At 38.4% G+C, this 11,901-nt stretch overlaps 1 protein-coding gene across 1 annotated transcript; it reads right to left on the bottom strand.

The window, feature by feature from the left end:
* Positions 1 to 713: 713 nt before the first annotated feature.
* LOC311044121 (HLA class II histocompatibility antigen, DP beta 1 chain-like) lies at positions 714 to 10,934 on the bottom strand (the record flags this gene model as incomplete). Its single annotated transcript, XM_084055541.1, has 5 exons — positions 10,846 to 10,934; positions 7,014 to 7,271; positions 5,203 to 5,475; positions 3,820 to 3,923; positions 714 to 734 (listed from the first exon to the last, which is right to left on the bottom strand). Exons 1-5 carry the CDS (start codon positions 10,910 to 10,912, stop codon positions 714 to 716), a joined length of 723 nt encoding a protein of 240 aa, XP_083911667.1. The 5' UTR covers positions 10,913 to 10,934.
* Positions 10,935 to 11,901: the final 967 nt, after the last annotated feature.

Below are 11,901 nucleotides of genomic sequence, written 5' to 3'. Positions count from 1 at the left end.
TCTCTTGATTGGTTGAAATTGACAACCCACCTGCAGTGACATTTAAGAGAACATGAGGCACAATGATGTTTTCTCATTCCTTTATTGATATTGTGACATTCCATTCAAACCAAGCAAATTAAAGCCAAAATCTAACATCTGAACTTCAAATCATTCATGATCAGGGGCCCAGATCCCAGGGGGGAAGGAACGGATAGAAACACAACAGTGGAGCTGAAAAACGGAAAGATAAATAATCACCTCAGACCACCCTAGAGGACCAGGTCCACCCATCACCTCAGACCACCCTAGAGGACCAGGTCCACCCATCACAGGGAAATAGTGATGTCATGATGACCCTAACACATTAATTATCACACATTACAAATGATTACATAATAATAAATTACTTATGGTCAATTATAAAATAATAAAACCTTTTTCACAAACATGGTTGACTGACTTCCATTCAGATGGATATTAATATTATATATGTTATGAAGAACTCTGGTTGTGTGTGTGATCATTAATTTAATGTTTCAATATAGTGTAGAACTGAAATATTATTCTTGTGTTTTCTGAAGAAAGAAACTATACAAAGTAATTTGATGAACCGCCCACACTAATTGGGACTCCCTCTTCCTTTGGTGTGTCGCCCAGGTGGCGCCTAAACCCTGACCTTTAACCTCACATAAACTATGTCTATAAACCTAACTTTAACCCTAACTTTAACCTCACCTCAAAACCACGTCGACCTGGGCGAAACACCGGGAAAAGACAGTCATTTTCGTTACTCTTAACTAGTCAATTAGCATTTTGAATTGTTTAAAGGACACATTAGTGAAAAAGGTTGATGATGTCATCATTGTGCTGCTGTTATGAGTATTTAAAAGCTGAATGGACACACATGTATTTCCTCCTCTCTCCACCAGGGATGACTCTCTGCTTCTCTGAAAACACACCCAGGTGTTCTGTGAAAAGACAATAAACCATTAAGAATCAGAATGTATTAACTGTGTGAACATGTTAACACTTTAGAATAACATTCCCTTATAATAGTAAATGAATCATTCCCAAATTATTACTTAATGTGTTATTGATAACTTGTTAAATGTGTGTTAATGGTTAAAGATGGAATGATTTAAAACTATGCTATAAATGGTTAATAGATCATGAACAAGTTATTAGTAAGGTTAGGGTTAAGGTTAGGTTTATAGACATAGTTTATGTGAGGTTAAAGGTCAGGGTTTAGGCGCCACCTGGGCGACACACCAAAGGAAGAGGGAGTCCCAATTAGTGTGGGCGGTTCATCAAACTGATGAAGACACACAAACCCCCCCCCCTCATCTGACCACATTGTCACAGTGTTGTCTGATACAACAAATCATTTGATTATTACATTTGATTATTAGATTCATTATTATAATAAATTAAGCAGAAGACACATGATAATGTAAATTCACGCGACCAGGATGGTTTACCAGGCTAGTTATTTCACTTCTTACACAAGCATGTTGTTTTGTGTGTGTTTTCTATTTTTATACACTTTTATACATAAACAAAAAGAAAAAAGTTCAGTGAAAAGAAAGAGGAAGTGAACCTGGGTGTGTGGAAGGAGTCTAAAGATCATCATTGGTTGTGGGCACCAGAATACGACCTGATAGAAGAAGAAGAGAGACAGTTAAAGCAGACACACAAATAAATCATATGTACTGTATTGTGTTTACTCTAAATGTAACACTGATGTATTAAAGCTAAATGTGACAACATAGAACACACTTTTACCTCTAACTAGGTTATCTAAATTGGTATAAACCGGTTAAGGTTCTAAACCAATATAAACCAGTTTAGGTTGTGGCTTTACATGTTTGTTTGTTTGTTTGTTTGCATTTCTGTGAGGGTTCCACATGTCAAAGCAAAGCAAAGCAAAGCAAAGTTTGTTGTTTACCCAGGGTGTTGGACTAAGTGCGGAACTTATTTACAGCCAGACCCTGCATGGAAGCCTTGCTCAAGGGCTATTCAGCGGTGACTCATGATGGATGTGATGAATTGGGGAATCGAACTAGGGACCTTCCGGTATCAAGGCCGCCCCTCTAACCACTAGGCCACCGCTGCCACTGTCATGTGATCCTCTGTTGATCTGACCTCATTTGTTCCACTGGTAGTATAATAATTAATGAAACATGTTAAAAACATGTTAATCAAACATGCTAATCACCTCTTTTCTTCCACTGGAAGTAGATGAATCCAGACAGGAACAAGACCAGACCCAGAACCAGACCTGATGCTCCCATGGCCACCTTGTTCTTCACTGACTCTGGCATGGAGAAATCTGACAATACAATGATGTCATATTATATTATATTATATTATATTATATTATATTATATTATATTATATTATATTATATCATATTATATCATATATCATATATCATATTATTACAGCAGATTAAACACCTTGTTCTTCACTGACTCTGGCATGGAGAAATCTGACAATACAATGATGTCATATTATATTATATTATATCATATCATATCATATCATATCATATATCATATATCATATATCATATTATTACAGTAGATTAAAACACCTTGTTCTTCACTGACTCAGACATGGAGTCATCTGACAATAAGCTACAACAACCAAACACAATAAACAATAAACAGACGACACAGTCATTGTGAGTCTGTTCAGTAATAATGAGTCCAACCCTATTGGTCCAGTCCTTGAGGAGTTTGTCACCTGATGTGACATGTCCTTCTTAGAGCTAAATACATCCAAAACAAAGGATATGATGATAGATTTTAGAAGACATGAATCAACCTTTTACTATGATGATTATAAACCAGGCTGTGGAATGTGCAGAAAGTATCTTGGGACAGAGTCATAGACTCAGAACTGTGAGGCAGTTTGTAAAAAAGAACATCAGCGCTTGTTCTGTCTTAGAAAACTGTCTTGTTTTCACATTGATAAAACCATGATGACTCTTTCATCTGCTTTTATCAAATCAATCTGTTTATCAGCTTCAGGTCTTTTATCATAGCGCGACACCGCTTGTCGCGCTATGAGCTTGTAGATCTGCTATCTTTGAAAAAAATGGAACATTTGTGCAAATTTTTGAATATAATTTATATATTTTATTTTTGAAACAACATTTTTAACTCAAACATTTTCTTCTGGAACAAAATATTTTGATGGCGATCAGCGGCCAAAAACATCAATTTGGGGGTCCTTGACAAGAAAACGTTTGAGCACCACTGATATATTTTTTCAGAAAAATCAAGACATATGTTGAGAGACATTTGACAGAAAAGTGTTTGCTTTAAAAAAATATATATTCAAAGATTTGCACAAATGTTCACGATTTTTCAAAAATAGCAGATCTACAAGCTCATAGTGCGGCACTCGGTGCCGCGCTATGAGCTTTTATATCTGCTATTTTGACAGTAGATTACACTAGATTACAGTAACTGACCCCAGTCCATCTTGATAGGCGCGGTCAGGCTGGGATGTTCCACCATGCATGTGATCTTCTCTCCTGATCTGTAACACACACACACACACACACACACACACACACACACACACACACACACACACACACACACACACACACACACACACACACACACACACACACACACACACACCCACTGGTAGTACCAGTAGAGGTGTCTATTAGGTGTGTATTTCTATGTATAGGTGTCTGTTAGGTGTGTACCTGGGTGTGTACTCCAGGTAGGAGTGGTACTGGTAGTACCAGTCTCCATCAGACAGCTCAGCGGTAGAGAAGAGACCAGAGGTCAAAGGTTCTTGACCTATCCACCAGGTCACCAGGATCACTTTAGGATAGAAGTCGTAGCTGCTGCACCTCAGCATGTGAGTGTGTTCACCACGACGAGGGGGAGTCTCTGACTTCAGTCTCACTTTGGGCTCCACTGGATAAATAAGATTATTATTATTATTATTATTATTATTATTATTATTATTATTATTATTATTATTATTACCCGTATTATTATTATTATTATTACCCTTATCATTATTATTACACTTACTAATATATACCAGTCATTTGAACATGTCATTATCATTAATAATTGTATATTATCCAAATGAGATCCAAATGATCTAGAAAGCTTCAACAGGCTTACAACCCCTCCCGCTCACTCAGATCAGCTACAGGGAAGCAGTCAGAATCTTCTCTAAAACACCCTGGACAACGCTCCTCACGTCATAGACTCTTTTTCCTTATCTAAAACACCCTGGACAACGCTCCTCACGTCCTAGACTCTTCTCCCTTCTGGCTCCCAAACGGTGGAACGAACTGCCCATTGCAGTTAGAGCTGCAGACTCACTCCCAATCTACCACCATAATCTGCAGACTGTAGCACTAGACCTAGCCTTGAACTAGAACTAGATTTTCTTTAGTTTTTGTCGCATTCCTAAGCCATAAATTTGATGACCGGCGGTCTCTCCAATAGGAGACTCAAAGAGTCTCCTTTGAGTCTCCTACCAGAGACATTAGCATCTTTCCAAATTAATCAATCAAATTATTGTCTCAGGAATGCGACAAAAACTAAAAAATCTCCATGAATTCAAGGCTTCATGGGGTGTAATTGATAGAAAATAAGTCATTTTTGGGGTGAACTATCCCTTTAAGTGTTTAAACCATTAAGACCTGAGGCCGATTTTACAATTTTACTTCTAAATCCAGTTTAATGAAAAACTATTGTTGCTTTATCAGTAGTTCTCAAACTTTTTCTTGTAAAGGACCACCCAAAATGCCGACGCCCATCTCAAAATACTTTGTTCCAGGGACCCCCAGAAGCCAAGATTTGAGTTAAAAATGTTAGCTTTAAAATAATATAAATATATGAATTTACACACATTTTCTTGATTTAAAAAAAATAGCAGATCTACAAGCTCATAGCGCGGCACTCGGTGCCGCGCTATGAGCTTGTAGATCTGCTATTTTTTTAATAGCCAAAGTGTAAAATAATGCTTTTTAGCTCAAATCAAAATGTGACACAGATGCTTCTTCAGATCTTAATGGGTTAAGAGGATCTGAAATGTTTCTCAGCAGATTAAGTAATGTTTTATAATCATTATCAGATCAATATTAACACCATTAATCATCTCTGAATAGAATCATGTGATTTCATGTTATAGTTTATGAGGTGATGAGTGTTGAGTGCTGCTCTGAGATCAGCTCACCTCTCTTGTTCAGAACAGAGGAGTATCTGATCTCAATGTTGTGTTTGCAGAGTCTTTCTCGTTCTGCTCTCCTCACAGCCAGTGTTGTAGGATCTTTATTGAAGCGCTCTGCGTTCTTCACACCAAACTCAGTGTATCCAACATACTGATCTACTCTACTGTCCCACCTGAGGAACTCATCACCATCGAAATTCATTGAGTATATGTACTGTATGTCCTTCAGCTCACTGGAGTTGAACACACAGCGGTTAGCCTCATAGAACACATATCCATCTGGAAATAGACAATTAAAAATGTCATTAATGTTCAGTTTTATTATCATCTGTATAATATCAACACTAGGCTAACTGCCCCCTATCGGCCCAATATGTCACTACATAAAGTCTAAAATAGGTTCAGAATGTGAAATATAGCATTAAAATGTTTTGAATGTATATTGAATATCTTAAATACAATGAGATTGAGTTACCAGTTAAGTTTAGTTTCTCTATGTGTCCAGTTGTCTGTCTGTCTGTCTGTCTGTCTGTCTGTCTGTCTGTCTGTCTGTCTGTCTGTCTGTCTGTCAGACCCCATCATGTATTTCCAGGATAACCCCTTTTTTATACCTACTATATATAGGCTATTTGAAATAGAAGATCGACAAGCTCGTAGCGCGGCACCGAGTGCCGCGCTACGAGCTTGTAGATCTGCTATGTTCAAACATTTTAGTACTTTTGGTACTTTAAGTACATTTTGATGCAAATACTTTTGTACTTTTACTCAAGTCATTCATGAATTCAGGACTTTTACTTGTAACAGAGTACTTCTAGATTGCAGCATTGATTATTTTACTTAATAAAACATTTGAGTACTTTTCCCATCAGTGACTCTAGTCAGCAAACAAGGTAAATAGTCACATATAGAGAGTAGAGAGAACAATGAAGAGCCTCAAAGAAACTATAGGATACCAGGTCAATCAATATTACAATTTTGGGGGGTCTCCAGTTCAAATAGGATTATTTTGGGGGGTCCCATCCAGTTGAAATAGGATTATTATTTTAACCCCCCCCCCCAAGTGTTTGGCCACACCCACAGATTCAAACCAACCCCCCAAGGTGATAGGCCACGCCCACCCTACACTCTACAAGCTCACGAGCTTTTTTATATTGATCAATAAATTAAACAACCATAAAGTAACACACTCTACCATCCTTCAGTGGTGGAAAAAGTACTCAAATGTTTTACTTAAAAGTTTCAAAAAGTATCAAAAATAAAAAATACTCTGTATTTCTCTATATTATTATATATATATATATTATTATTATATAGTATTTGCATCAAAATGTACTTAAAGTACAAAAAGTAAAAATACTCATTATACAAAATGTCCCATTTCAAGTCTTGAAATGTATACAAATCTTTTGAAAATAGCAGATCTACAAGCTCACAATGCATCAAATCGTGATTAGTGACGCATTGTGAGCTTGTAGATCGGCTATTTTCAAATGGCCTATAGGGCTGAAGTGGTTACTGTATGTTTTGTAATAATAATAAAAATCAACAAAGTAACTAGTAACTAAAGTTTTCAAATAATTGTGTGGAGTAAAAGTACAATACTAAAAGTACAATACAAGTACATACTAATGCGTAGATTTGTTAAATAAAATAAAAATAAAGCACCTTGAGCACATATTCATGTTTACTAGAAATACATATTATTTAGAAAACATTTCACCATAAATGCTTAATATACATGTTTAAACATTTTCATTAATGTTAAATATATTCAACCGTTTTAGTTAATAACTATTGTGTTCATAGTATTCATGTACCTTTCACTGGTGGTTTCTTCAAGGCAGAGCGAATGGTGTCCAGGTTGTGTTTGCAGGTCTTCTGCTGACCCAAAGCATAATCATAAGCTCCTGCAGGGTAGGGCATATGATCTACAAACGGAGGCTGAGGCTCCACCACCTTCCCTTTGTTGAAGTCTGCGTACATCATCACTTCACCATCCAGTGCAAACATGTGCTCTTTATATGGGTCTTTAACTGTGTCTGAACAGCCAAGGACATTAATGTCCTCATGGAACACTGGAAATAAAAAAAGATGACATTAAATTCAACAACAAACTTCTTCACAGTGACAATAACACATAATCATCATGTTAAACAATCATGTTTGCAGTGGTGGAAAAAGTACTCAAATATATCACTTAAGTAAAAGTATCAATACTGCAATTTAGAAGTACTCTGTTACAAGTAAAAGTCCGGAATTGAAAAATATACTTGAGTAAAAGTACAAACGTATTGCTATAAAAATGTATTTAAAGTACCAAAAGTAAAAGTACTAAAATGTTTGAAAATAGCAGATCTACAAGCACACAACGCGTTGTGCGCTTGTAGATCAGCTATTTTCAAACAGCCTAGGTAAAAAATAGGGCTAAAGTGGTTAATGTATTTTTTATAATGCTATAATTTATATCTGCAAAGTAACTAAAGTTTTCAAATAATTGTATTGGAGTAAAAGTACAATATTTGCCAGTGAGATGTAGTGGAGTAGAAGTAAAAGTACTGGAAATTGGAAATACTCCAGTAAAGATAAAGTATAAGTACCTCAAAATTGTACTTGAGTGCAGTACTTGAGTAAAATGTAATTAGTTACTTTACACCACAGCATGTTTGGTTTTTATATGAAGTGAAAGGTTGGATATTAAAAGTAACTTCCTGTCAAACGTTTTATTCACTGAAACAGATTCAAATGTTTTTTGTTTTGTATTTTATTATGAAAGTAATTCATACAGAATGATTTATTTCATGATGTCACAGCAACAGTTCCTAACATCTGTTTTAATGTTTATGTATTTGGACCAACATTCAAGATCCAATACTGTATATACAGGTAGTAAAAGGTGTGTGTGTGTGTGTGTGTGTGTGTGTGTGTGTGTGTGTGTGTGTGTGTGTGTGTGTGTGTGTGTGTGTGTGTGTGTGTGTGTGTGTGTGTGTGTGTGTGTGTGTGTTGTATTGGCATCGTTCATATTTGGTTTTATATAATAACAGTAGATATAAATGTATATCGTGACTACTAATTGAAGCCGAGGCCGAATTGGGCCAAATCGCATGGATGAGCCCTGACAGCACATGGTTGGTGCTACAGACTCCAAATTTCGCACACAGATAGCTCAGACCTTTGCCTACGATCTTAGCTAGGCCTCGACCCGACCCGATATGCGGTTTTCCGGAACCAACGCGAAAGGTTCGGAATCTCCATATGCGGAGTCCTGACTACTAATTGAAGCCAATGGACGCCGTGGACGCCGAATCCAAATTGGCCCGAATCGCATGGATGAGCCCTGAAAGCACATGGTTGGTGCTACAGACTCCAAATTTCGCACACAGATAGCTCAGACCTTTGCCCACGGAATCCAAATTGGCCCGAATCGCATGGATGAGCCCTGAAAGCACATGGTTGGTGCTACAGACTCCAAATTTCGCACACAGATAGCTCAGACCTTTGCCTACGATCTTAGCTAGGCCTCGACCCGACCCGATACACAGTTTTTCGGATCCGGCACGAAAGGTTTGGAATCTCCGTATGCGGAGATGACTGACATCGGGCTGTTCCGGAGCAAGCGCTGACTCATGACATCACTTCATAAAAGGCATCACATACACTAGATGAGTCAACAAAAAGCCGGCTTCTAAGCTAAGTCCAGCACTCTTGACAGACCTCTGCATATAGTCTATAAGCAGCTCTCAAAAAAATGAGTACTCCAGAAAAGCTACCAAAGCTAAACCCCGGTGAAGGAGAAATAATTCGTAACAACTTGGTACTTCTAAATTATCAGTGCAAGTTCATGGAAAGCCGGAAGGAATTGCAGGAGCAGGCCTTCAAGACATCGACTCAAGTCCTTCTTTATATACAAAAACTGGAGCAGGAAAAAAGAAAAATGAACCAAAGAATTACAAAACTCGATTGGGATGCGAAATGGAAAGCTAATAAGGCTGTTGCTGGGGATCAGATGGGACAGTCAACATCTGCTGGCCAGACAGGAGGAGCAGACGGAGGAGGAGACAGTGTTCCTGGGGAGCAGATGGAACAGTCAACATCTTGTAGGAAGACAGGAGGAGCAGACAGAGGAGGAGACAGTTTTTTTGATGAGATCGGTGATGAAGAATTAATTAACTGTGCTGCTTTTACTGAAGAAAACAAGGATCAGTCAAGATCTGAGTTGGATGAGGTGCAGACGGGGAGACAAACATAAGACAAGCTAAATCAACAGCACAAGACCAACAAAAAACAAGTAATCCAAAAAAACTCAAGCTGAACTCTCCCGCTACAAAAAAGAAAAGAGAAACAAAGCGTGGGACTGGGATGATGACTTGAATGATGCAGATTTATGCAGGCTGCATATTCTGCTTAAAGAAGAAACAAACAAAAAGCGACAGAGATATATGCCATATATGGGCATAAAAGGACACATACAAACAGATACATAGATCCCCATATATGGGCATGAAAGGGAAACAGACAGACAGATCCAGAGATCTCCATAATAAAGTCAAAACGGGTCCAATGACAACTGGTATAATGGGGTTTGCATTAAAGGGGGAACCGGCACTGTGTCTGCAACACAGTCGAAGGCACAGACAGATACAGAGATCTCCATTATGGGCATAAAGGGACACAGACAACCAGATACAGAGATCTCCATATATGGGCATAAAACTATGACAACAGGTATAATGGGGTTTGCATCAAAGGGGGAACCGGCACTGTGTCTGAAACACAATTTCGCACGCAGATAGCTCAGACCTTTGCCTACGTTCTTAGCTAGGCTTCGACCCGACCCGATATGCGGTTTTCCGGAACTAACGCAAAAGGTTTCAGTCATGCTGCTTAGAAACCTGCAATCAGGTCCTGACCGCACTCTCAAGAATGGCACCAGAATGGTGGTAATGCAAATGATGGACAGAGTCATTGAGTGTGAGATTGCAGTAGGCACAAACAGGGGTGAAACAATCTTCCTACCAAGAATACCTCACTATGACAGAGGTGAGCTTCCCTTCACCTTCATTAGACGACAGTTCCCTATCCGCTTAGCATTCTCTGTTACAATCAATAAGGGTCAGGGCCAAGAGAATGAACGAGTTGGCATCTACTTGCCTAAACCTGTGGTCGCTCATGGCCAACTCTACACAGCCTTCTCTAGAGGAAAGAGAGCCAGCGCTGTAAAAGTTTTCATTGTGGATAATGACAAGGGCATTACTGACAACATTGTTTATAGCGAACTCCTTTAGGATAATGGGCATAAATGGACACAGACAGACACAGAGATCTCCATATACGGGCATAAAAGGGACACACCCAGACACATACAGAGATGTCCATATATCACAGACACAGATAGCTCCATATATGGGCATAAATGCACACACAGATGGGCATAAATGGACACAGGCAAACAGATGGCCAAAACGGGTCCTATGACAACAGGTATAATGGGGTTTGATTTAAAGGGTGGAGCATTCATTCCCTATTTACATCGTTCCTGTGTAGGCCGGTCCCCGACTAGACCCTCGGCCACCCGAAGGGCTAGACCCTCGGCCGCCTGAAGGGCGGCCGAGCTTCTAGTATGATATAATAACATAAATATAATGTACTTACTTCCTGGGATCGCTTTGACATGAAGTACAGAGGAGAGGATGAGGAGGGTGGCTGTAATCTTCATCATCACTGATCAAAACTGAACTGAATTTAATAGATAGAATAAACAGATGAGAATAAACAGATCAGAATAAACAGATGAGAATAAACAGATGAGAATAAACAGATCAGAATAAACAGATCAGAATAAACAGATCAGAATAAACAGATTAGAATAAACAGATCAGAATAAACAGATGTTTACTGAAAGAGAAGTTCTGGAGTCTGAAAGAGACTGAAGGAGGATCTGTTCAGAATAAACAGATCAGAATAAACAGATTAGAATAAACAGATCAGAATAAACAGATGTTTACTGAAAGAGAAGTTCTGGAGTCTGAAAGAGACTGAAGGAGGATCTGTTCTGTAGTTTAGAAGAATCAGCCAATCAGATTAAAGATATGATGTTACATCATCTGTTTCCAAGAAGACGACAGTCTTGATTATTGCACATATCATGAACAGTATATATTTGCTGCTCATGCACCTTATGTCTCCTCATTTACATGCTGTACCGTATGCATCTTATGTCTAACCTCATGTACTGTACCTTGTGTCTAACCTCATGCACATACAGTATGCACATATCTTTGTTTAATTCCTCTTGTATTCTCTCCTTAACCCCCCCATCCCCGTCTTCTTTTCTTTCTGAAAATAACTAAAATGGAGCTGCACAAACAATTATTTCACCCACTTCTTTACACCTTTAACCTGTGATGTGACAATATAGATGATTCTGATTATGTTGAAGAGGAACACAAGAAAGAAAGACAGACAGACAGACAGACAGACAGACAGACAGACAGACAGACAGACAGACAGACAGACAGACAGACAGACAGAAAGGGGGACAACTTGAATCAGAAAGTAAAATATCTGGTCACTTCAGAAGAGAAAACCCAAATAAAATGCTGGAGCACTCCACTGGTCTACTCTGCACATAATGTATTATTATGCAGGGTGACAAGGGGGTGTGGTCTCTGAAGATCATATTCACACGGCGTCCATTTTGCTATTAAG

The sequence above is a fragment of the Gymnoscopelus microlampas genome (assembly GCF_963454915.1).
Source record: "Gymnoscopelus microlampas genome assembly, chromosome: 4".
Classification (NCBI taxonomy): Eukaryota; Metazoa; Chordata; class Actinopteri; order Myctophiformes; family Myctophidae; genus Gymnoscopelus; species Gymnoscopelus microlampas.
This window is presented reverse-complemented; position numbering and strand designations above follow the sequence as displayed.